The following is a 27163-nucleotide window of genomic DNA, read 5'->3' on the forward strand; positions in this document are numbered from 1 at the left end:
GAATTGAATAAGAATGATTTCTTAGTTATTACCCTTTATTAATATTATTGTATCAGTGTTCATTTTTAAGGTGTGGTATCGGTACTGTGGTTATTTAGGAAAATGTTTTTATTCTTACCAGATGTAGACTGAGGTATTGAGGAATAAAGTGTCGTCATGCCCATGGCTTTTTTCCCCACACAATTCAGATGAAAAATAGATAGGTAGATAAGGCAAATGTAGGAACGTATTAACAGCTGGTGAATCTGGGGGAAGCGAGTATGGATATCCCTTGTACTGTTGCTTGCATTTTTCTATAAATTTAAAAGTTTTCAAAAGAAAAGGTTAAGCTGGGGAAATTCACAAAAATAAAAAGAGGGGAGCAGGCAGGTCATGACAGTGCGAAGAGGCTTGGTTACCTTTCTGCTGTGAATCACACCGGTCATGAGCTCACTGACATTACCCTCTTTGGAAGAGGACAAAAAAAAAAAAAGAGTGAGAAAGATCATCTCTAAAATCCTTGGAGCCAAATAGTGAGAACTGACTGAGCAGTGAAACAATTAATTGAAAAAAAGGAATCTCAAATGAAATTGTCGCTCAGTTCTCTAACAGCCTGTCCCTACCTATTCATCTACCAGAATTCTCAAGGAATAAGCCTCCAGATATGAGGCGCATTTGACATCACTAAAGGAGTAGTTCAAAAACCCGAGTTATTAGATGTAATTCACTTAATTAAAAGTTTAATTGGACTTACTGATAACTGCCGTGTGTTTAAAATGAACAAATGGAGCCTTTTAACATTTCTGGGCTTTGTAGTGATTTATCACTGTAATTATAATTCATTGTTTCATCATCCCAATTATCAGAAGAACTAATGCTTCTGATTTTTATGAAATGAGGCAGGCCATAAACCAAAGCCAACGGCACACAGAAACGAGCACATTTCGTCCCGCGAGGTCACTTAACCCAAGTGCAAGTTGTAGGGCAGCATTTCTCCAGGGTGTGGGCCTACCTGAGACCACAAATGACTCTCTCCATCGTGGAAGGGATAATGACCAGACTCCATTGGAATAACTCCCGTGGTAGCCAGACTGTCCAGCAACTTTCCGAACAAGTATTTTCCCTCCTGAGTTATCAAGCACACCACTGTGAAGGGAAGAAAAAAAATTTGTTTTGTTTTGTTTTTGGCTGCACCTCTGGCATATGGAAGTTCCCAGGCCAGGGACTGAACCCAAGCTGCTGCAGAGATAACACCATATCTTTAAATAACCTGATGCACTACAGCAAGAACTCCAAGAGAAAAAAATTTTTTGGAAACAAGAACAGAAAAATATTGTTTGACATATCAATAGACTATGAAACCAACCACCAGCTTTATTTAGAAATAGCAAAATAGGAGTTCCTGTCGTGGCGCAGTGGTTAACGAATCCGACTAGGAACCATGAGGTTTCGGGTTTGGTCCCTGCCCTTGCTCAGTGGGTTAACGATCCGGCGTTGCCGTGAGCTGTGGTGTAGGTCGCAGACACGGCTCGGATCCCTCGTTGCTGTGGCTCTGGCGTAGGCCGGTGGCTACAGCTCCGATTCAACCCCTAGCCTGGGAACCTCCATATGCCGCGGGAGCGGCCCAAGAAATAGCAACAACAACAACAACAAAAAAGACAAAAAAAAAAAAAAGCAAAATAGCAGGAGTAAGAAAACCTTCACCTTGACCTGCAGCCCAATCCCTAAGAATGGTACCTCCATCACTGGCCTAGCATCTGACCTCCCAAGTCACCTGTCCTCCTCTTTTGTATTATAGGACCTGATCATTGCCTCAAATTACTTTCCTTTTCTCTTTCTTCCTCTCTCTCTCCTTTCTTCTTTCTTTCTTTCTGTTTCTTCATTCCCACTAGTTCTCTGAAGTAAAGCCTCTTTCCTGACAATGTCCAATTTGGTTTTGTGCCATCACAGAATGACTCCAGTTTTTTCAAAGGGTGCGATGACATTTTTAAAAGCAAATTATTCCTTTTGTTTTGGTCCAGGGAAGGAAGGTGTGTAGCTAAATTAAACTCATTTCAAAGAGTCCTCAAAGGCTGGAAATTGTGTCCTTAAGTTTCTAGGACTTGAAGGGTTTAGATCCTGATGTGACAGTCACTGACATATCTCCCTCTTTGCTTCTATTGAAGCAGGGGCTCCAGTCGGTCCCTTCCTTGCCTCAGAGCCTAACAGCTGGCTCCTCGGGTGCCTGTAATTTAGAGCATGAGGGAGCTAAAAACGTCCTCAGATTTGTTCCCATCAACACCCTTCCTTCTCTACTGGAGTGACGGTTGCCATTTCCTGCCCTCCCGCCTTCATGTTGCATCAACAACTTTCAACACTCAATTTCCTAACAACTCAGAAGGAAAGAAAGTGATAGTAAGACTTGACACGTACGGCACCTGATCACCTTAAAATCATTCCCACTGACGGTATCTCACTGGGTTCTCCCAGCAAACCTACTGTGTGGCGGAGGGAATGCTATTCTTCCCACTTCACAGGGACAGGCTGAGACAGGTCAAGTGTCTCGCGCTAGGTTTCATAACTTCAAAATTGCAAGGTAGGGATTTGAACCCAGGTCTAAGTGACCTGGAATTGTGGGTTTGCCCCCCACCCCCGCTCTTGGTCACAGTCTCAGGGGTCAAACGCCACGGGCATCTCCCAACCCCAAGTCCTTGCCCCTCCCTCCCGTCTTTGCCTCCTGCCCGTCCTTCTCCAGGGAGCTCTCAGTCAGGGTCCCTGACCTCTCCCAGCTGCAGCCAGGCCGGTCCCAGCTCCCTTGATGGAGCACACGATGCCCAGGCCCACGTCTCTGTTCATGCTGCTCTTTCGCTCTGGATAACCTGGTTCCCGCTTTGGCCGACAAGGCCCGTGTGGCCTCCCCACCAGCTGCTCCACAGACGTTCTGCCGAGGCTTTGCTACAGCCCTTCCTAACAATGCCTTGTCTTGCCACAGAGACTCTGATTTTATTTGGTTTGGGGCTATTTCCTAGAAATTCCTTGATTTAACTTTGTCTCCCAATTAGATTGGAAGTTTTCTTATGGAAGGGACGATGTTTTATGCTTCTGCCTTAGAAGGTCTGTCGGTGTTGCAGGCTTGCGAAAGCCACTTGTGAAGCTTCAGCATTGTGCTGGCTCTTTTTACAGTGGGAGCTTGAAATCAGCTACGGGGCGGGGGGGTGGACATTAACACCTCAGATGTTGATAATTCAGCACCCCCCACATCCTCTTCGGAAGATTGGTTGTTAAACATTTACCACCACACCACTGGTGTAGGCTGGCAATTTAAATTATTTAAAAAAAATTATTCCAGTTATCCCATGGTCCCTTACTTATAATCAGAGGAGGAAATAGAAATAGCTCTTACTTTTCAATTTCCCCCCAGAGAAATTATTCTGCCCCTGGATTTATATTCCACTGTACTGAGGAAACACACATTCTTGTTTAAGAGTCAGAAGCGCTGCAGCTGCCACTCAGAGTGAGGAAGTGGGGCTGAACTGAGCTTCCTTCGGCTGTTTAAAGGGAGGAGGGGTCGCCCAGACTAGACTAGGAGGCTAGAGAGGAGGCCGAGATCCCTCGTGACGATTATATAAGACCAAAAACCCAGACTGGGGGAAAGATCTGGATACTGAGCTCTTCTTGTGAGATTTTGCCGTTGCCTAGGAGAGTGGCCGCTCGTCTTGTGAGTGGACTTCACTGAGGACAAGCACATTCCCAGACATCCTCCTGGAGGAGAAGCCCAGGAACTCTGTGGTCTTTCAGCTCCAGGAGGTGACAGCAGTCCCAGAGGAGGAACGCTCGCGGGACACTTGACTGCCACAGATACGGGAGGAAGGAGAGAGCCTGAAAGATGTAGTTGAACTGATGAAGCAGAGGGGGGATCAGAGCCATGGTAGTTTGGAGAATTTATGTTAATGTGACCTCATGTCTATTCTCATTCAGGTTGAGGCACTTGCACTTCCTATATATTCTCTCTCTCTTTTTTTTTTTTGCTTTTTAGGGCCCCACCTTCGGCACATGGAAGTTCCAATCGAGCTCCCCGCCTATGCCACAGCCACAGCCACGCCAGATCTGAGCCACATCTGTGACCTACACCATAGCTCTTGGCAATGCCAGATCCCCGACCCACTGAGCAAGGCCAGGGATCAAACCCATGTCCTCGTGGATACTAGTTGGATTGTTTCCACTGTGCCACAACCGGCACTCCCCTGTACATTCTTTGAAAGAGCAAAACCAATTCCACTTCCTTACCTTCCTCAGATACCCTGCATGATGCTGAACATGGCCTTGAGGTTCACCACCTCCCTGACCCTGGTACCAGGGCACTGGGAAAAGCTCAGGGTCAGCTTTGAGGCACAGAGGAAAGTGGCTGCCACTCTCGAAGGGGGCATCTGGTCAGTGTGAAGAGTGCTCTGCCTCTGCATGGAGATGGCCGCTTTGCTGCCTCATCTCAGAGAACTCCCTCCTCTCCCCAGGCCTCCTCCCACTTAAAATACAGAAGTTAATTCAGGACAAGACAGCCAAAATACAGTGCCTCAAATATGTTCATTATCCCTTTGGTTTGAAAGAATCAAGGAGATCCCTCATAATAAGGCATCTGGTGATCATACATTGTATGAAAATAAATCCTTTAAGCTAAATCTGAATTTCTAAATGAACCAAAGTATGCTCTCTCCAGTTTCTGACTGTGAGGGACCTGGCAGGACAGTGATAGGAGATCCCTAGCATACTCATATTTTCTCTTAAATCCTGCCTGCTGAAAACAGACTCGTTTGTAACTGGTATTATCCGAAATTCCTCTCTGTTTCCCCTTAAGACCTCTATACATCCTCTTCATGGATAGTGCTTCCTTATTTCCCGTTTCCTACTATATTGGTAACTGGTCCAGGAAGCTACAAGGCTTTCAGATGCTCCAGCAGCAATTTTTTTTTTTTTCTTTTTACGGCTGCACCTGTGGCATATGGATGTTCCCAGGCCAAGGATTGAATCAAAGCTGCAGCTGCCGGCCTCCACTACAGCCAGAGCAATACAGGATCCAAGCTGCATCTGCAACCCATGCTGCAGCTTGAAGCAACACTGGATCCTTAACCCACTGAGCAAGGCCAGGGATTGAACCTGCACTTTCACTGACACTATGGTTCTTAACCACAGTGGGAACCCCAAATTTAGTTTATTGAAACAGTCAGTCTTCTCCTCTGTCCTTCCACCCTCATCTATATTCTTTACAACAAGCAGTTATGCTCCACCTCAGAGGCTGGGATTGCTGAGTCCTGGTCCTTGTCAGTGCCCTTCTTATTTTCTCCCTAGAGGTACATCCATCCATCATAAAGCCTTTCCCAACTCTGACCACTCCAAAGTCTACAACCCCTCCCCATGTCCTCACGTGGTACATTAAGTGGAGCTGGGACCCCTTAGCTCTTACCTAAAGGGAATCACCTGGACCCTGGGCTGGACGTCAGAGGACACTAGCTCTAATCCTGGCTGTGCCACTAACTAGCAGTTTAATTAACTTCCCTATGCCTCCATCTCTCTTCTAATTAGTGAGGATACTAACAGCAGCCTCACAGGGCTAAGATGATTCTAGGAGGAGGTCTCAGTGCAAGGGATTGCTGTCATTAAGATGACATCTTGGTGAGATCACATCAACTCATGCGGCTTTGTACTGTGTAAGAACACGGAAGGGCAAGAGAGAGCCAGCCAGTGCCAGAGGGAGCAAGTGCCAACCATCTCAACCATCTCAGATCATAGTTGGAAAAATACAGGCAGCCTTAAGATGGGCTCCACCTCTGCAGCACAGGTCAGTGTCTACATGGACAGAGTGTGCTAATGGTGTTGGTGGACACACACACTTGTGTGTCAGGATGTATGTGAGCATGCATGTGTGTGTTCAAGCATATGCGGGAGGCGTGCAGTGCATGCAAGGGATTATGTGGGAGCATGCTCATGTTTGTGCACATTTTTGTGCACATGTTCACGTGTAGATTTGGATATCACCTTGTTGCACAAAATTGATTTCATAGTGAAAGCAAAGTATTTTTATTCCATGATCTAGAATTAAGAAACAGCTTTTGGGGGAGTTCCTGTTGTGGCCCCTTGGGTTAAGAATCCAACTAGTATCCATGAGGACACAGGTTCGATCCCTGGTCTTGCTTGGTGGGTTAAGTATCCGACTTGGCCATGGGCTATGGTGTAGGTCACAGACATGGCTCAGATCTGGCGTGGCTGGCTGTGGTGTAGGCTGGCAACTGCAGCTCTGATTTTATTTGACCCCTAGCCTGGGAATTTCCGTATGCCACAAGTGCGGCCCTTTAAAAAAAAAAAAAGTAATAATAAGAAAAGAAAAGAAACAGCATTTGGGAGGTCCCTGGTGGCTCAGTGGGTTGAGGACCTGGCATTGTCACTGCTGTGATTCAGGTCACTGCTGTGGCACAGGTTCAATCCTGGCCCAGGAACTTCCACATGCTGTGGGTGTGGCCAAAAAAAGAGAAAGAAACAGAATTTGGTGGTTTTTTTTTTTCCTTTAATGTTCTTCTATTTATCCTTAGTAGAGCCTTCATATTCTCATTCCTATTGAAAACCAGGTAGCTCATCATCTCTCTGTGCTGATGGAGAAAATAGTATGGCCAACAAAATTTATTAGTAAGTCTTACATCTTATTTTAGGCATAGTTTTTTTTTTTTTTTAATGGCCACACCTGCGGGCTGGGTGATTGACTCAGAGTCACAGCTGCAACCTATGTTACAGCTGGGGATTGAACTGCGCAGGGTCGGGGATTGAACTGTGCAAGGCTGGGGATTGAACCCAAACCTCTGCAGCAACAGGAGCCACTGTAATTGGATTCTTAACCCACTGCATCACAGCAGGAATTCCTAGGCATAGTTTTTTTTTTAAACTGCTTCCCCAAATTTCAGAGATGCTACTGACCAGACACCTTGACAGGAAATGAATTTTACATCTTCCTTTCCTTTGGCAGAGATACAGGTGAACAATTGAGTAGCCAGCATGCCAAGTAGAGAAAGGGAGAAAGACACCAGAAGCCCGAATAATTGAGAAACCTCATCCAGTATCTGGCAGCCAAGCATTGGCTTTGAGATACCCCTCAAAGCAGTGGGTGGCTCTGGACTTGGGTTCACATCCCCACTCTGACACTTTTTAATGGCATGGCTTTAGAAAGGCTGTTCAACCCCTTTTTACCTTTAAAGGTGCATAATGGTGGTAGATACCCCTCATGGGGGAACTGTGAGGCTGAACTAGATAGCACTGGTGAACTGCTTGACACATACCCACTAGCCTTATTATTGAAGATATTAAGTAAACCTGCATTTCCCCATTGTTTGCCTAAAGCAAAAGAGGTGTGGGGATTCTGGGAAGGCCATTCTTGCCTCTCCTCATTTAGGCAGTGACATAGTCCAACCATGTCATGCTTCTTGTCCTTCTTTCTGGATCCCAAACCAACGGCTGACCAGGCAGGACCACCTGTCACCCTCTTCACTTTTCCCATCCCCATCTGTCTCCAGACCATTAGCCAGAGCTGTGACATTTGTCCTCTAAACTTCTGGGCCTTCCTTAATCACCTTGCTATTATTTCCCTGCTCAGGAAAGACAGGTGTTGATTCATTTTTTTCCTAAAATGCTTTAAATCATCAAGAACTTTGGCTCCCTTGTCAGGAATACAAAAGAATCAGATTCTTCTGCCCTCTCATTAAGGTGTAAAGAGAAGTTAGTCTTCTTTCCCAGAGAGTTCTGAAAGGAGGTCCAGGACCACATGGATCTGGATCTGGGCTATCCCGTGGAATAGGATGCTCAGTTAAATTTGTTGATTTTGCTTGCTAATCAGGCAACCCTGCGCTGGGGGCTCTCTGCCCGCACCCTGATGGCTTGTTCTTAAGCAGCTTAGTGCTACCCACCTGTGAACTGCAGCACCGCACACGCTGGAGTAGGATGCATAGACATCAGTGCCATAGACATGGTACCTAGGGTCCTGGCATCCTGCTGGGCACTTCACCAAGAACTCAGGATTCATTATCTTTCCAGCTTTCACATCGCAGTTGATCTGAGGCACAGCTGGGAATGCAAAGTGAGGTCAAACTTAGACCTTGTGGTATCGGCTTATGTATGGGGTGATTCTGTTAGGTCACAACTGTTCATTTACTTAATTTCTAAAAGCCAGAGACTGGGCTGACCCTGGATCCCCTCCATATAATGAAAGCAAAGAGGTAATTAGGGCATTCCTCAGACCAAAAGAACAATCACCATCCACCGCCTTTAACCTGCTGAGAGCAAGAAGAGGCCGATTCATGTGCTGATTCAAACAATTAATTAATTGAAGAAGAGAATGCTGGGAAAAGACGCTAATGCTGGGAGAGGATCCACCTCCAGTGGCCAGAAATGTCAGCCTGAATCTATGACTAGAGAATACTTGTGTTTCAGATGCTCTGGAGCTGGCCCAGGAAAAGAAGAAACTCTCAGAAAACCTTACCAGAGAAGGGAAAGGTATTCTGGGGAGGGCAAATGAGAGAGCATGGGCCTTGGGGTGGGGACTGGCTGGGTATAGGTGGCCCCCCCTCCCCCTCCCCCTCCCCCTGCAGCCGGCTGGCAGCACAGTCTGCGTAGGGCGGGGCCAGGTAAAGGAGGCGTGGGTGCTTGTCTTCTGTGCAGGAGGCGGGACTCGATGGGAGGTTTGGGGACTGGGGAGACAAACAATGAAAGCCGTCTTTTGTCTCACTCCTAGAGGCTGGGTTCTAGATCCAGGGTCAAGATGGGAGTAATCTTGTCTAATCTGCCCCAACACCTGGTGGAAAGCTGGGGCCTGCCCTGCTGAGCATCCAGGGGAAGCTCTTTCATTCTGTCTGTCCTCCATCCATCTTTGGCTTTGTGGTGCCATTGCCAGGCTGGCACCATCCAGTAGGCCAGGCTGTGGAGCCCAGAGCTTGCTTAGGGATGAGAAGGTGTAGACACCCTAGTGGCAGTATTTAAAGAGGGCTGCGGCTGCTCTTTCCCTCAAACACTCCTGAAGGAAAAGTTCTCCTAGACAATCCTATACTTGTGCTTGGGAGCTAGGAAAGTATTCTTTAGAAGGGACTCTGAAACATGAGCACCATTCAAAGAGTAAGCAGGCTCAGGAGGGGTGTGGAAACCACCAGACAAGACGGCTGCCTGGCAGAAATGGGGTGTTTGGCCATAAGAAGGTGAGAATTTGGAGGCGAGGGGTAGCTGTCTTCAAAAGTAGGACCGTGCGTGCTGTGACATCAGAGGACTGCGCTAGAATGAAAGGGAGGCAAGTTTTGCCAAGAAGAATTTTCTAGTAATTGAAGTTGCCCTTGAAGGAAGGAGCTGGAAGTGTGTAAGCAGGGACTGAACTGCTGAAGAGGGGATTTCTCCACCCGGTGGGAAGTAGAAGGAAAGCCCCGCCCGGTGGTAAGAGTCTGTGATTGCAAACACGGGTTCAGGATCTCTGCCAGGCCACCCATTCTCTAACTGAGTTACTGAGATGGTCTCAGTTGTTAATGGTTTCCAGCTGTATCCAGAAACGCATCCTCGCCTCGTGGTTTTTTTTTTAACTCTTGTGTATCTGAATGGAGCAGAGGTGTGTTTCATTCAGTCTGGAGAGAGAGAACTGACGTTAAAACGCCTGCTTTTTCCCTAAACGCCCCTCCCAGACAATCTTGGCCACGAGGGCTGGGCCAGAATGGAAGTCCTTCCTTCTCCTGGGAGCCTGGGGGCCCAGCGTGATCACAGGCGAAAACAATTTGCGGTCTGCATTAGGAAGGGGAGCGCTGTGCTTAAAACAGTTGTGTGGTTTCATTCTCCCCACCACAGGCTACTTCCTCTTCAAAGTTATTTTCTTTTTATCTTTCATTCTTTTAAACCCTGACACTCAAGGCTGCATTGACTACTTTGTCTTAAGAGTTATGTGTTAAAAAGGCAATTCTGGGCCTGGAGATGCCATAGTCTTTCCTGAAATTAGTGAACCGTTGGATCACTGGGTGTAACTGTGTTCAGCTCTCCTCCCTTCCACGGGCCACTGCCCCGCTCCCGAATGCATCTCTTCCTGCAGATGTAAAGAAAATGAAAGCATTCCTTCTCAGCTCTTAGTTATATGACATAGGAAGTGACAAGCTCTGTGACCTGCGGTTCAATTTGGATGTGACTTTGGCACCCTGAACAGTTGGATCTGCTGGTAGGCCAACCCCACTCTTTTGGAGCTGTAAATGGAGCTCAATCTAGAAGCTTATTTATTGCATGAGTATCATACAGTGATGGAACATATTGTAAGACAGGTGCACACGCAGTAGCATGTCCCAGGAAATTGTTGGTTTAAAAAGACCAAGGGAGGGAGTTCCTGTCGTGGCGCAGTGGTTGACAGATCCGACTGGGAACCATGAGGTTGCGGGTTCGGTCCCTGCCCTTGCTCAGTGGGTTAACGATCCGGCGTTGCCGTGAGCTGTGGTGTAGGTTGCAGACGCGGCTCGGATCCCGCGTTGCTGTGGCTCTGGCGTGGGCCGGCGGCTACGGCTCCGATTTGACCCCTAGCCTGGGAACCTCCATATGCCGTGCGGGAGTGGCCCTAGAAATAGCAAAAAAAAAAAAGACAAAAAAAAAGACCAAGGGAAAATGTCACATGGGAAGATTTTGCCTCCTGCTAACCAATCACCCTTCCTTTCTTTTAGTGGTTGGTTGTTTTTGTTGTCTGTTTGTTTTGTCATATTTTTCAAAGGCCTAGGCAGTCCCTTAAATAAGATCTGCTGCTTCGTCTGCACCCAATTGGATTAGAAAAATTGGTGAATCTTCTCCCACAGGGGGGTAAAATGAAATCAGGTACATATGCTCATGTAACTTTAGAGGAACTGGGTGCAATGACAAAGTGTGGCTAAAGGTCAAATATTTGTTCAATTTGTACAGAAAAGTAAGCTGGAGAAAGTGAGCTAATTAAAATTTCAGAATAATTGCCCAAATCATTGGAAAGTGTAAAGCCTAAGTCCAGCTGGCAAGAAGCAGCCATTTGCATCTTTTCGGCTGCTCGCCTTTGAATATATGGAAACCAGGGTCTTTCTTTACAGTATTTTCCCAGTTGTTTGTGAAGTAGTGTGCTTTCTTGAAGCCTTCCAGCAATCTTCCATCCATCTACTTAAAGCCCAAATGAAATAATTTATCTTTGCATTTCCTCTGAACGCTTTTGACTGTTCCAGCTTCCAGCTTACGTTTTCTTTTTCTTTCTGTTCTGATGTTTAGGTTCATTTTCATATCTCTCTGGGGTTCATCTCAAAAGTGCAGAAATCAGACTTCCTTAAGAGAACCAGTCAAAATTAAGACAGTTCAAGGAGTGTCAATTACAGGTCTGAAGGGAACAGGAAGACATTTATTTGGCAAATGCTAAAAACAGAGAGTTGGGGGATGGGAACGGGGCATCCCCCCTGCTAATCTCAGGGAGAACTTGTAATTTAGAAGTCATAAAAAGGTTTACTTCCAGGAACATCTGGAGAAAGCAAAAAGAGAGACTTTTCCATTCCTTCCTAAGTGGACCTTTGTTGGTGGAAGTGAGGCAACCCTGGGCTAAAGTCACAGAGAGCTTGGGGCAGCCCAGAAGTGCTTGAGTAGACACTTTGCACAGAGACCTGTTCCTTGGCCATCTGCTCTGCTTCCCCCCATATAATTCCTTAAAGTTACTTTGCCTTCTCTTGGCCATTTTCATTTTCTTGACAGAGCTCACATTAGGGCGTCACAGAATCTGCCAAGAATTCCTTCCCAGAGGCCCTTGGCACCAGCCACAGGGCAAAGAGAACAATTTGCAACCCAGCGAGTTAGAACTAAAGGATAACCTTTAGATGTTACTCCCTGAGGTGATGTGTCTGTTGTGCTGATCTCAGAGGGTTCCTGGGCAAAACTGGTACTGCCGAAGCCACTGTTTTCTTGCAACATTGGACTCTTAGAGGCAGAACCATAAATGTTTCTGCTCTCGTTGGGTCTCCTGCTTAATCTAATAACAGAGTGATTATTGGGGATGTCACATACAATAAGCCAATGATGGAGCAGGCCAAATCAATCTATATACTCTGCTTCTTATTTTCCATTCATCTTTTCAGTGATCCCAGGCTGACCACAGTGCTTCAGGAAAACAAATTTCCTCATCAATTAAACCAGGCTTGCCTCCTGACTGTTAATGAGAAAGAATTATTATAACATAAAAGCACTTATGCATAAACAGTTGTGATATAACACTTAATTTTGTTGGACTATGATATTCAACTGGAGCAAAATCCTATTTTTAAGAAAATTAAGCCAAAGTGTTAATTTAATGAAACATAATGGCCATTAAATAAAATTTAAAGACGAATGCTACTTTCTCCTTGATCCCAACACTGTGATTAGATCGTATTAATTCTCCCCTTGTGAATTCTTTTGCAAAGCATTCCTTTCCATTTTTCCTAAACAATCTTTGACCACAATGGATCTTTGGTCAAAAGCTATCAATATCTTCCTGCTGCCATGAGGAAAAATTGCAAAATCTTTAAGACCTTTCCACAGGAATTTTTGGACTTGCTAGTACTGTCCCTGGTATTTCAAGTGCATGTTATCTTGTAAACTTGGCTTGTATCATTTCTCATACCTGGAATCCTTTTTCCTTTCATTGGTTTAAATGCTACTACTTTTTCAAGGTCCCAGTTTGTTACATCTTTCTTTCTTTGGCCATGCCAGTGGCATGTGGAATTTCCTGGTCCCAGGATTGAACTTGTGTCACAGCAGTGACCTGAGCCACAGCAGTGACAGCACTGGATACTTCAACCCATTGTGCCACAAGAGAACTCCGTTTCATCTTCTTTCATCTCCTAGATGATAAACTCCAGGAGGGAGGAATTTTCATCTGTTTTGTTCACTGCTGATCAATAGAATGTCGCTGAATGAATGAAAGGTTAAGTGGAACCCATCCATTAGCAATTCCTGTTAGTTTTATTTCCAAGTCTGCAATTTCTCTCTCCTTCCACCTTGGACCAGTTCACTGACACTCGTGTCTGAACTATTAACACAGTGGTCTCCTGTCTTGTCTTCTTCCTTCCGTGTTGCCCACACTTTTGCCTCAATCCTTTCTCCATTGGACAGCCAATGGGATACTTTAAGGATCTAATCACATTTCAGCATTCTCCTGCTTAAAACCCTTCATTGGCTTCCTACTGCCCAAATGTCCAATCGCCTGAAGATGGTCCATGAGGCCCAAAATGATCTGATTCCTGTATTCCTCTCCATTTACTCTCCTACCACTGCTGCTTTTTAAATCCTATCATTATAGTTGATTTACAGTGTTCTGTCTATTTCTGCTGTACAGCAAAGTGACCCAGCCATATATATACACACACCCTTTTCTCATATTATCTTCCATCATGTTCTATCACAAGTGATTGGATCTAGTTCCCTGTGCTACTTGAATGATGAGAAGGTGCCAGCCAGCAAAGGTCTAGAAGGAGGACCTTCTAGGCAGAAAGAAGACACAGGGCAAAAACCTTGATGTGGGAATGGCCTGGCAGCCTGAAGAACGTACAGAAGGCCAAGGTGCGTAAGCACAGTGAGTGAGGTAGAGGGAGGGCCACGATGAGGTGTGGGAAGTCGGCATGAGTCACATCACACGGGGACTAAGTGAATTAATAGTCCCACTGTGACCAAGGTGTCAACAATTGTTTTTGCTAGAACTCTTTTCAGGACTACACAATATTATTTGCAGAAGAAACTTCTCTTTGGAAAATTTCATTTTTAAAAATTGATCCTGCATTGCTGTGGCTCTTGTGTAGGCTGGTGGCTACAGCTCTGACTGGACCCCTAGCCTGGGAACCTTCATATGCTACTGCCGGTGTGGCCCTAAAAAAAAGACAAAAAAATTGGAGTACCATTCAGATACCATAAAATTGGCCCTTTTAAGTGTACAATCAGTGATTTATGGTATATTCACAAGTTTGTGCAACCATGATCATCTAATTCCACAATATTTTCATCACCTCACAAAGAAACCCCATTAGTGGTGTCAAAAGAGAGACAACAGGGTGTTCCCTCATGGCTCAGTGGGTTAAGGACTTGGTATTGTCATTGCTGGGGCTCTGGTTATAGCTGTGGTGTGGCTTGGATCCCTGGCCCTGGAACTTCCTCATTGCCATGGGCTTGGCCAAAAAAAAAAAAAAAAGAGAGAGAGAGCCCTACATGGAGTCACTTGTGCCAAGCTCATGTCATCAAACTGAGACAATACCTAACCTAACAGCAGTTTAAACTTGTCCCGGGAATGTAATCTTAAATCAATCTGGAATTTCCTGGTCAGCCCTGGTGAGGTAATCCACCTGAGAGACCACTGCCATCCCTCAAAGGAAGGTGGCCTTGCCTAAAACAATCTGCTCTTTGCTAGAACAATTTCCTTGTCCTGTCTCCTTCCACCTGTAAAAGTAGAAGAAATCTCTTGACAAGCCCACTTAGGATGGAGGCTGAGCTTCCAAGGGCCTGTGTGTGGGCTGAAATGTTCAGAGAGGCAGCATCTACCTGTATATAGGGCTTGTGATCTGGAAGAGTGAGGATGGGGCATGACACAGTAGGGGAGTGAGGGTGAAGGTGGAATGAGGTGCTGGTGGAAGAAGATCGTGTGCTGCACAAGGTGACCTCTCCTGTTGATCCTTGAAAATCTGCAGTAAAATTTCTGAAATCTAATAAAATATCAGATGCAAGGAAGTTTCTGGGAAGACCTAGTAAAGGAGCTGAGTCAAAAAGCAGAGTGGGACAGGAAGGCTCTGGGAACACAGGAGTGGATGGGTGGAGAAAATCATGAGGAAGCACGAGATAGGCCCTCCAGAAATCGCAAGGAGAGCTCCAGACCTTTGAAAAGCTTGTAGAATTGGTATTTACACAGGTTTAGTATGACATCTGTGGAGCCATGGTGACCAAGCTAACACTTGTATGACATCACTCTAGATGATGAAACTATAGCTGTAGTCAGTGGTGGGGCTGAATTTGCACACAGGTATGTCTGATTTCAACACGATACCACATTCTCCCCTGAGCCCAGTTTTGCCAAAAAGATGTGCAATATTGGGAGTTGAAGAAATATTGCAATAGTTTCCCAAATAAATTAAGAAAACAACTTAAAGATAAAAAATAATTTCCCTTGGTCCTAAAAGATTTCTCAGGAAGACTATATCTAGCAACAAGTGAGGGAAACCTAGGGCATGTGATGAAAAGAGTTTATAAAGACAAACCTAGGAAAGGACACTTGCCTCAACAGATAACTTCAAGCTCCAGCTCTAAGCACATCGAAAAGCTTATAAGGCTTTTTGCCACCCTTATCCATACACAGTGGAAGTATGGTTGGGTAACAGGGATTAATATACCTGTGGCAACACAACTTTTGGCAGCTGTAGAAGTTCGTGTATTTAAAAATAACCTACTTTAAATTTACAAAGGATTCTAATACACGCCTTTTCACTTGACTCTTACAAACCCCTAAGAGTCATATTATCCTCATTTTCCAGAGAGATAAGTTTCCTTGTTTGAGCTTTGGTACCAAGTCAGTGGCAGAGCCGGGAACTGAATTGTCTCTAGACTCAAAGCTTTGTGAGCTCCGCCTGGTTGCTTCTTCCATTACTGAAGAGGAATTAAATTGCTGTCTCCATACTCTAATTCTGCCAGGCTCTTCTGAACTTGAAGATCACTGACAACTACCAGTGGGTAGCTGTCTTGCCCCCCCACCCAAAATAAAAAGGCTATGTCTTGCAGAAGGTTGTGTGTCTGGGTATGTTTGTGTGCGGTGTCTGTACACATCCGTGCCTTTATCCCAAACACCAGCAGGATAACTTTTCTAGCAGAATCTTCCTTGCATCGTTTGCCAATTGTTTCTGAGAATTGCCATGGTAGAGTTTATTCAACTGAAAGTCTGGAGTATAGAGTCTGCCTCCCTTCTCACCCACATACCACAAGGAGGTCTAGAAGGTTAATCTTCTTCCTTTATCATGGTCTGAGAAAGGGCACCCACACCAGTCTGTGTGCAGAACCAAGTGTTGGTATGAAGTGTCTACGGAGCATGCAAACAATGGGGGTTACTTACAAGCCGCTACACCTAACCATGTGTGAGCCCACTGAGGACGCTGTGTGTGTATTATACCCAAACCTCACAGTCACAGAGCCATATATCTTCATCAGTGTCCAATGCACTAACTAAGCAAGTCCCAGAACAATTACCTCTTCATGCTGAGCCAGTACTTCTGGGAATTATCCACCCTTTCAAGGTTGATTGCAAAAATCTTTCCATGCCTTATGAGGTATTAAGGTTAACTTATTTGAGAGAACTATGTGAATTAAAGGTTGTATATTTCACCCCAAGTTAAGACTATTCCAACAGACTCCACGGTAATGAAAATATTTCAGGATGTGGCTTCACTGCCTGTGGGGAATATCTTACTGTTGTATAATCTTGCTGATTGTTGTCTTCATCATGTAGATTTCCTGCTCAGTAAACTCTTAGCGGTCCCCACCCTCTAAAGAAAAGCAAAGAACAAAGCTTCTCAGACTGGCACTGCTTGGTCCTAACCCATCTTCCAGCTGCTTCTCCCATGACTCCCCAAGACTTAAACCCCATCACACCGCTCACCGTTTCCCGACCCCACCTTCCCTGTGTTATTTGGGCTAAGTCCACCTAGAAAGCCTCCCACCTACCTCTGCCTGTAAAATTCTACTTATTGTTCATGCCCTACCATGAATGCTCTTTCAGAAAACTAGTAGGAATCCTATTTTAGACCCCTTGTTATTCTTTTTTTTTTTTTTTTGGTCTTTTGTCTTTTTTTAGGACTGCACCTATAGCATATGGAGGTTTCCAGGCTAGGAGTCAAATTGGAGCTGTAGCCACTGGCCTACATCAGAGCCACAGCAACGTCAGATCCAAGCTGTGTCTGCGACCTACACCACAGCTCATGGCACCGCCAGATCCTTAACCCACTGAGTGAGGCCAGGGATCGAATCCTCAGCCTCATGGTTCCCAGTTGGATTCGTTTCTGCTGCACCACGACGGGAACTCCTTTTTAAAATTTTTATTTATTTATTTATTTTTTGTCTTTTGTCCTGTTATTCTTAAGTAGAATTTTTATCAAATTTTTATTGTTGGTGTTCATTAGTCTGTCCATCCATCCAACAAATACCTAAAGAACACTAATCATGTCTTCATGATATTATGGTCTAGTTGAGAAGACAGACTGTATAAAACACTCATAATGGGAGTTCCCATCGTGGCTCAGTGGTTAAAGAACCTGACTAATAACCATGAGGTTTTGGGTTCGATGCCTGGCCTCGCTCAGTGGGTTAAGGATCTGGCATTGCCTTGAGCTTGGTGTAGGTTGCAGATGTGGCTCAGATCCTGCATTGCTGTGGCTGTGGTGTAGACTAGCGGTTACAGCTCGGATTAGACCCCTAGCCTTGGAACCTCCATATGCTGCGGATTCGGCCCTAAAAAAGACAAAAAGACCAAAAAAAAAAAAAAAAGAAAAGAAAAAAGAAAAAAGACCCCTCATAATAATGTGCAGTAAGTACATCCATAGCAGAGGAAGTGTAGTGTACACAGGAGCCGTCTTCACTAGTTCTTTGTGTATTGGCAATGGGAGTTGGGTCCAGGAAGGCTTTCCTTTGCATAACTTTATCATATATGAGATCAGGTGCTCACTGAAGTCAACCTTGCAGGATGGACAGCCAATAACGTGTCAGAGTTAACCACGATGGCTCTCATCTCTGTAACACTATCTCCTCTGTGCAACACTCCCCCACTTTAGACTAAGCCCGTTGCTTCTGGGGCTTTTCTGGGACGTCTTTACATGAAGAAAAGCTATTGAGATTTTACATCTTAAAAGCTTTTCTGTCTCTAGCATCCTCTGCCAGGCAACGATTGTTCTAGAGTTGTTGGTGGACATAATTTACGGGAAAACGTAGGATGTGTTTATTGCAGTATAGGCTGATAGTTTCTAGAGTTGAAGAGTAGGCCTTTTGTGAATGTGGAATCTACACGTGAAGAAAAGTAACTGGGTGGCTCCCGTCATGGTTCAGCGATTAACGAACCCGACGAGCATCCGTGAGGATGTGGGTTTGATCCCTGGCCTCGCTCAGTGGGTTAAGGATCCAGTGTTGCTGTGGCTGTGGCATAGGCCAGCAGCTACAGCTCTGATTCAACCCCTAGCCTGGAACCTCCATATGCATAGGGTGTGGCCCTAAAAAGACTAAAAGACAAAAAAAAAAACCCCAAAAAACCAAACTAATCTCTAAAATTCATAAAGTATCTTGCCTGCCATAGGAGAAGAGTTTTATGAATACACCTAAACCCTTCAACTGTTATTTGTAGCCTTCAACAATCAGCAAAAATGCAGCCACATCTTGGTCATTTGTTAGAAACTGCTTGAGTAGGTTTATGCTAACTAAATAGACCAATGAGGTGCCTGTAGGTAAGGTTGGGTCTATGGCTCTACAACACCATGGGAAAATGAGAGCCTGGAAAAAGTCACCTCTGTAAATAAACTTGGTAAAACTCTTATTTTGTCCATTATGGTAAACTTTTATGCTCCACCATACAGCAGGTTCATTTACTAAGACATTTACTTACGCTTATTCTCATTCTATTTTCCGCCTTACTCTTCTAAGAAAGTAGTCAGACTTTTGTATTCTCCTGTCTCTGGAGTTCAAGGTTGCAAGAGCGTTGCCTGGCAACTCTCCCTCAAGGCTTTGGGAATTAGTCTGTGCATCTTCCGTGTTTGAGGGGGTTGGGGTTGGTCAGCCCGAGGAGAGAAAATGATGTTCCAGGACTGGGGACTCGAGAGTGAGTGGGTGGGTCCCAGTAAGGGAAACAACGCTGTACCCTAGCAAATGCCTTGATGAGCATCACTCTGGAGCAGTACCTGGTGTGGTGATTCTCCGGGTGGAATCTCAGGCGTGGGGTTTCCCCACCATTGCCAGAATCCCACCATTCAGGAAACAATGGAGCTGCTCCACTCCCAGGAGTTACATATGCTTGAACGTTGAGAAGGGCAGAGGCTCTCCCTGAGTGTTGTAGACTACACGTGGCTTCCAAGGCCAGGGGTAGGAAGGGAGGAAGCCCCTGTAATGATGGAATTTTAATTTCTCAGCCCTTGGCAACTGGCAGTTTGGAGCCAGGCTTGATTCGATTTAGAAAATAAGATGATGGAATAAGGCAGGAGGCAGAATAAAGTTGTCTCCAATTCAACTGTGTATGTGAGAGAAAAATATTGGCTTGGAATGAATGGTCAAGTATGGGTAGGAGGAATAGAGCCATAAGAACGAGTCCCATCTCTCTCTCTCTCTCTCTTTTTTTTTTTTTTCCATCTTTGCTTTCCTTTTTGTAAAAACCCCATGCCAGAATATTTTCAACATGTACCACCTTCTTGGTCCAAAGGGCCTCCAGGGGAACTGAGTGGTGTCCTTAAGGGTCCTTGGGGGCCATGGAAGAAATGGAAAGAAGGAAAAGGAAATGAGAAGAAACAGAAATGAAAAAGAAGAGGAAGTAGGGAAAAGAGAAAGTGACAGGTAACAGTCACCTTTTGTGTAGACAGAATAGACGCTCGGCTGTGGCATATGGTCTCAGGTCAAGCCAACGGAAGAGAGATCTCATGCTGTTTATTCCTCTTCCTATTCCCCGCCCCCCATCTCTTCTGCTTTATTTCCTACTCGTCAACTTGATCATCTTAACACCTCAGCTACCTCTGGGCAACAGATACTTTATTTGTAAATCCTAGCTAATCCTAGCTAGTGTGGGGCAAGGCATGGGGAAAGCAACTGCGGTCAAGTCCCACAGAGCCCCGAGTTCCAGTCTGGCTCTGCCAGCTCGTGGCGCCATGTCTTGGGCCCTAGATCCTCAAGAGCAAAAAGTAGTCCTACAGGTGTAGTAGGTGTCAGTAAACTGTCCACTGAGAAAACTCTCCAATGACCTTGTCCTTGTTATTTCACCTGTGATGAAGACTCTCGGTCCTGAACAAACACTGGTGAGAGCTGAGGGCTGGCTAGGAGAGAGGTCAGAGGGCACTGAAGAGAACCCATGATTTCACATTCACATGTCTACACAGCTCTGATCTTGGGTAGCTCTAGTCCCCGGTTCTCAGATTTTACCAAAAGTTGGAAACAGCTGGAGTGTGCGAGGTCTCCAGACTCCCGACCCTTAGCTCTGTAAATACTTAGCCCCAGGAGGCGCTCAGGGCTCTCCAGGTGTACAAAAGACACTCAAGAGGTGTGTGCATTTATCTTTCCAGGAGCGAAGAGGAACTGTTACCACTGTGTCTTCCACTTTACTGCATAAGTCTGGGTGAGATTCTGCCCAGACTTGATATTTACGTCCATCCTACCTGTACATGTGTGTCAGCCTACACTTATTCAATAATTTATTGTGTTCTCTCTTTTCATATGTTACTAGAAGGGACTTTTATTTATTTATTTATTTTTCCGTCGTTGTTGGCGGGATTGTTTTATTTCCCTAACGCAATCCTAGTCAGTCTACTCTTTTCTGAAAACCCCTCTCCCAGCTTAGGCTGATGCCATTAGAGTTTCTCTTCCAAGAATTTGGGATCAGGACAGAGACATGGTCTACATCGGTGGGGTGGGGGTGGACAGCAAGGCAGACAGGCACAGAGAAGCTGAGGCACCAGTTCTTGAGGTCTTTCCACGTGGGGGTACAGTCCCAGTGAGTTCTGTCTGCCCGCCCCTCTTTGGGTTCTACAAGCTACCTCATGTTCCGTGAGCTACCTCAGGTCCTGCCAAAACCTCCTTTCTGCTTGAGCAAATTGGCCTGGAATTTCTACTAATTGCACATAAATAACTTGCCCTGAGCTGCTCCCCATTGCCCTCAAGATGAAGTTCAGATCCCTGGACCCAGTAACAAGGCTTTTCACCATCCGGCCCCTGTTACCCTCCATCTCTTATCTCCACACATTTGCCTCCTACTCTATATCTCCTTCATATTGAATTACTTTTTAGCTCTTTCTGCTCTTCAGGCCTTGGGTGTGCTTTTTTCTTTCTGCTTGTAACACTCTTCTCTCATATTTGCCTGGTCAGTCCCTATTTGGCCTTTAGATATGTGTCACTTCCTCCAGGAAGTCCTCCCAAGTACATCGATTTTTTTTCCCACCATGTTCTTGGAGTACAGCACAGCATACTGGTGACTTGTCTTTCTTCCTGTCTAGATTTTGAGCTCTGTGAGGGCAAAGACTGAGTCTTAGCCACTGTTGGATCTGGGTATCTAGCAGTACCTGTCACTTGGCTAGCACACAATAAATCCTTGTCAAACGAATGAATGATGTGCCTTGCTGCTGTCAGTTACCTGCCCTAGTGGCAGACTGACAACGTTGAACAGAAAAAATGAAAATCACTTTGGCCTTAAGCTATAGACTACAATTTGGAAGTACTCCTGAGATAAAGAATCCGATATTGCCATGGTTTGGGAATATCCTATTACCTTCATTGTATCTATCTCTTCCCCCCTCCCCTTATTGAATGATGGTGATAGAGTTTCTAATTAGAGAAAAGGCCTCATGCTTTTATTGATTCAAGCATGCTGTATCACTAGGGAGATTTTGAGAGTAAGGTTAGAATTTAGCATACCAGAAATTCAATCCATTTGAGATCTCTCAAAGAGGCTTGCCCTTGGGTCATTTAGTGCAGACTTTCATAGTCACTGAAAACTGTTGTCATGGTAATCATGGAACCTTGCATGATTTTTGTGTACGAGTTAATGAAGGCACTGGAAACAGCCCAAAGGAATTTATACTTGGGTGTGCATTTGTCTCCATATTAACCCAGTCACTGTTTTGAACACACATCTGGCCCTGGGCCTGTTCTCTTGGCTCTTGGTCCTGACAGGAATAAATAAACAACTGATTCCTTTTTAGTATTTCAGGCTAGGAGGCTGTGGATGGCTGCCCTTTTGGTCTCAATTCAACAGGAAATCCCGCACAAAAGGTTTAAAGGAGCAGGAGGAAAAAAAAGCTGCATGAAACACATCTCTTTTTTATTTCAAATTATTAATGTTTCTGATTTTGAGGCACCTAAATCTAATACCTATACATAAGTTTCTGTTGTGGAGAGCACAGAGCATTCAGTATGTCTAAAGCCTTTTTTTTAATGATCCCTCATAAATATACCCTAATTCAAGCCTCCATCAAGTCTACAAATTTACATCCAGATAGCTCAGTGTGAAAGTTTCTCTTTCTTTCTTCCTTTCTCTCTCTTTCTTTCTTTCTTCCTCCCTCCCTCCCTTCCTTCCTTCCTTCCTTCCTTCTTCTTTCTGCTTTTTAGGGCTGTACCTGTGGCATATGGAGGTTCCCAGGCTAGGGGTCAAATTGGAGCTGTAGCTGCTGGCTTACCCACAGCCACAGCAATGCAGGATCTGAGCTGTGACTGCCACCTATACCACAGCTCACAGTAACACTGGATCCTCAACCCATTGAGCAAGGCCAGGAATCGAACCTGCATCCTCATGGATGCTAATCAGATTCGTTAACCACTGAGCCACGACAGGAAGTCTGGGTGTGAGAGTTTCCACTTGTGTTCTGTTTTGCTAGTTATTTCCCAATGTCCATTCTCTCTTCTTTCCTGGTAATAGAACTCCTTACTTTTAGGTAGACATGTAGATACTTGAAATCAAGGCATTTCCCATTTTCCTTGCATGCTGGTCAATGATATTTAAATAGAAGTAGTGTATTTGACTTCCTGGGCTTGTCTTTAAAGGGAGTGAGTATGTGTCCTTCTTCATCCCTTCCTACTGACTGGAATGTGGACATGATGGATGGAGCTGGGGCAGCCACTTTGAACAATGAATTGAGAGCCATGTTGAGAAAAGCAGAATGAAAATATAGAAGGAACCTGGGTCCCTAAATATTGTGAAGTTTCCATAAAAGGCCAGACTATGTTTATAAGAGAGAGAAAGAAACTTCAGTTGTATTTAAGTGACAGTTATTTTGGATTTTCTGTCATCTAATCTTAACACATCGTCCAAAAATGAAATTAATTATTCCTCTTTCCACTGACTGGGTGTGAAACTTTTCTGTGAGATACTGATGCAAGGGCATATGCTGGAAGGTAGTCAGGCTTGCCAGACTTGTGCAAGCCAAAATTAGCCAGACTGAATTTTCTGGCATGGGGAATCGAGACAACATTTCAATGGCAGAAACATACCTATTCCAGCTTAGCCATGGTGTTGCCTGGTCTCTGTATGTGCATTTGAATTTTTCTAATATAGTGGAACCATATGTTTTTACCTTAAATCAGAACTCCTATTTCAAAAGCTTTTTGGAATGAAGTAAATGACAAATAAGAATTGTTACTAACTAGTCTGAGTGCAAAGTAATTGAGATAAGACGAAACAAAAAATAAAAAAACCCGAAACTTTCCAAATTATCTGAAGCAATTGTAGCAGTCCTCCACATGGAAGACACAAGCCTTATACCATGAGGAATTGCAATTTTACTTACTGAATTTAGGCCTTTTAATCTTCTTTGTCATTTCTTTATTTGACTGTATTCCAGTCACCAGCAAAACTACATAAAGAAAATGCAAAAAACAAACAAAAAAAACCTGATCAATATTATTTCACCTAAATACTTACATTTATTTATCTGTCTACTTATTTATTTATTTAATGGCCACACCTGTGGTACATGGACGTTCCTGGGCCAGGGATTGAATCCGAGCCACAGCTACAGCAACGCTGGATCCTTTAACCCACTGCACCAGGCTGGATTGCACCTCCACAGAGACCCAAGCTGCTGCAGTAGGATTCTTAACCCCACTGGGCCACGTAGGAACTCCTCTTTTGACTTTTATATTTGCTTTAATCATATGTTAAAGAGTTCTCATTAGTTGAACTAATTTTCCCTTATTCTATGGTTGGGGAAATGCGATAAATGCTTTGTGGTTTTCTTAGCCTCTGCCAAGGGGGTCTTCCAAAAATACCTCTTAGATACCTGTCCCTTGTTTTGCTGTCTTTAAATTTCACCATGCCAACTCTGCCATCTCCACTTTCCAAAAGTGGGAACGTGGGTCTGGAGAAGTCCACTGACTTGCTTGGTCCCAGGAATAAATGATAGAGGTAGAATGAGCACCCAGGCCCTTCCTATGCTCTTTCTTCTGTTCCACACTGAGTTTTCAAAGGGCCAATTCCCAAATGGCCAGAGAACTGAGTGTGCGTGTGCACTTGTGCATGTGACTGTGACATAGAGAGGGCGGGGTGGACGGGATCTGTAAAAGACCTCAGAGGAGGGGACAAGGAATTGGAAGACAAGGAGGCGGGGGCAGAGAAGAGAGAGACCTCTCATAAGGTGTGGTGCGACCTGACTGTCCCCTGGTGGTCCCTCCAGCAGCACCTGGTGCTGTGGTACCCCCCAGAAGCCAGCTGCAGGTGGATGAGTTTCCTTCTCAGAAACAGGAGCAGAAACTCAAACAGCATCTGGATACTGCTCTCCTTCAGGAAGCAGAATGGGGGAAGAAAGGGGAACTCTTTATCCTTTTAAATTTAAAGCCACAGGACCAGTTTAAACCTTTGTGTTTTTAAGATATAACACTGATTTTTTTCTTATTGCCAAAATAATACATGTTCCTTGTAGACAATGTAAAAAACACACAAAAACAGTACTATAGGAAATATGGATGGACAGAAAAGTACAATATTTTCAAGCTGTTTCTGTATGTTTGTATGTACTCATATGGGTGCTTTTAAACAAATGTGATAATGCTTATACTGTTTACAATGTGTTATGAACTTATTTCTACTGAAGGATACATAAAATCATTTTTTCTTGTCATTTAATGTTTCTCTCATAATAGCTTTAACTGCCTGCAAAATATTGCAATGTATGGGTGTATCATAATTTAGCCAACTCCCGATTTAACGTCTCTACCCTGTTTCCTTAAAATAAAATTCTGAATACAACTTCTTATCTGAAAGACACCCCCCACTTAAAATTTTTATATATATTGTGAAATTTTTTCATAGCAATTTTTTATTAGTAATGTCTGAAAATGGGGTACCCTGGTAGCCTAGCAGGTTAAGGATCTGGCGTTGTCACTGCTGTGGCACAAGTTTCGTCCCTGGCCCAGGAACTTCCTCATGCCACCTATGGGGCAAAAAATAGAGCAGAAAAAAAAAAAAAAAAGTTAACTTCTCTTTACCTACACTAATTGTACCTGTAGACAGAAGAGCATGTTTTTCCTTTGAAAAGGCTGGTCAATCTCTAGTCTTCCTTTTCCTCCAGGCACTCTTCTATCTTACCCACCCAAAGATGGTACTGCTCTAACTCACTTCCATTCTGGCCGCTTTTTGGAGAAACCCACTTTCTGGGTAGAGCTGGAATTCTAGAGGTGAATGTGAGGCAGTAGAATAATCAAAAGAGGCATTTTACTTCTTAGTTTATGCATTTTTTTTTTTTGACAGAACACAGATGCTCAATTAAGGCATAAATCAGGACATAGGAATTCTTGAATTGGCCACTGTCTTTGAAGGGAAAAGTGGCCATGTCACCAAGTGTTGGTTAAGAAAATGTTTTGTTTATCTTATGATTATCTAGCTAAGCCTTGCCAGTGAGGTGGCTCCCGAATCATCCCCCACTTCGACGGTTAGTGTTAGCTGAGGCCTGGACAGTTGACACTCGGTGTTGTGCGAGAACAGGACCATGAAAGAGAACAGAGCAAGAACCAAAAGTCTGGCCAAGTAGAATGAAGGCAGACATTTTTTAGGTGTTATTTACTTCTGGGGTTTGGGTGGGTGTGAGTGTTCTGGAGGTCTGATTTTTTATAGTAGTCTCTGTGTCAGTTGACTCTGTCCAAAGACCGCATCTTCATTTTATGCACAAAAATAAACAACTAGAATCCTAGACTATTTTTAAAAAACAAATATGGCATAAATATATAGAAAAAATTATGCAAGTTATGTAGAGGGAGTAAGTGGAATAGTAATACATTTAGGTATCAATTCTTGGTGGAAAACCAAATACTGTCTTTCTGGGGCTGTGTGTCTGTGGCAAGTGGTTTATAAGTCTTGGTATCACGAGGACTATAAATATTTCAGTAAGACAACCCCATCACTTGCTTTTGCTCACCCAAGACCCTCCAGGCTGAAAACATGCAGAGCTGGGTTCAGTTTTGCAGCAGTGGTTAATAAAGTTATTATTTTCAATGATACACAGAGGCCCTCCCATTGGCTTTGATGCTTATTAATTAAAGCTCCCCAGAAACCACTCCTTAAGGGGAGGGCTGGTCAGTAAGGCGGCACATGTGCCCCAAAGCAAGGCTTCATTCCTCATCAGCAAGACCTCTCTGGCTACCTTGGAAATGGTGAATTGCCTGCGGAATGTGGGTGAGAGAAAAAATCGGTCTTGTGTTTCTCTCCTTAGGAAGCCAGGCAGAGCCCTGAGAGGGATGACAGACACTCACTTCAAAGTGCAAAGCAGAACATGTGTCTGAAAGTCACCTCTTTCCACGGGAGTAGTTAGTTATCTGACCACTGAGGCCATTAGACTCCAGAAGCCTTGATGAAATCAAGTCCACAGTCCAAAGTTCCAAGGTATTCATGAGTTACCAACTGCAGCAATACTTCTCGGTCCTTAAAGAGTCACTGTTCCAGTTTTGAATAACATGAAAAGTTCTCACCTTTCAAATTCAAGCTAGGCATGCTTGAAATTTCAAACAAATTAAATACTGAAGTTCTTTTTTCAAATAAAAAATTGCCCCCTGCTTTTCTTTCCCTTCCTCTCTGGTGTGGCCGTCAGTACAGTTACGATACTTGAAGGGCAGTTGTTTTGAAATTCCATTTAAATCAATTATCATCCAGATAATTTATAAAGAAAATACATATGGATTAGTTGGAAACAATGTTCAGTCTCACTAATGATAAAAAAAAATACAAACTAAAACAAAATGACAGGATATTTTCCCATAGAGTAATTGAATTTTGAACACAAGATTATACTCAGTCCTGGCATGGATTTGGGATTAGGGCAGTCCAGAACACTGCTGGTAAATTCTGAGAAGGTGGAATCATTCTGGAAAGCCACTTAGTAATATATTTCAATAGCCTTAAAAACATTTATATTCTTTGTCCGAGAAAATATGTACCTAGTAATATATCCCAAGTTATAATCAGAGAGATAGACAGTTTTTGATAAAAGATATTCAT

At 44.2% G+C, this 27163-nt stretch overlaps 1 protein-coding gene across 2 annotated transcripts in view; it reads right to left on the minus strand.

The window, feature by feature from the left end:
• VIT (vitrin) overlaps nucleotides 1-27163 on the minus strand; it is a 114142-nt gene that overhangs the window by 60281 nt on the left and 26698 nt on the right. For both annotated transcript variants that reach the window (XM_047782287.1, XM_047782286.1), the window contains 3 exons: nucleotides 23466-23531; nucleotides 7902-8058; nucleotides 992-1125 (listed from right to left, as the gene is read on the minus strand). In XM_047782287.1, the coding sequence (XP_047638243.1) occupies nucleotides 992-1125; nucleotides 7902-8058; nucleotides 23466-23531 (357 nt within the window). The remainder of the gene's footprint in view (nucleotides 1-991; nucleotides 1126-7901; nucleotides 8059-23465; nucleotides 23532-27163) is intronic.

The sequence above is a fragment of the Phacochoerus africanus genome, chromosome 5 (genome assembly GCF_016906955.1).
Source record: "Phacochoerus africanus isolate WHEZ1 chromosome 5, ROS_Pafr_v1, whole genome shotgun sequence".
Taxonomy (NCBI): Eukaryota; Metazoa; Chordata; class Mammalia; order Artiodactyla; family Suidae; genus Phacochoerus; species Phacochoerus africanus.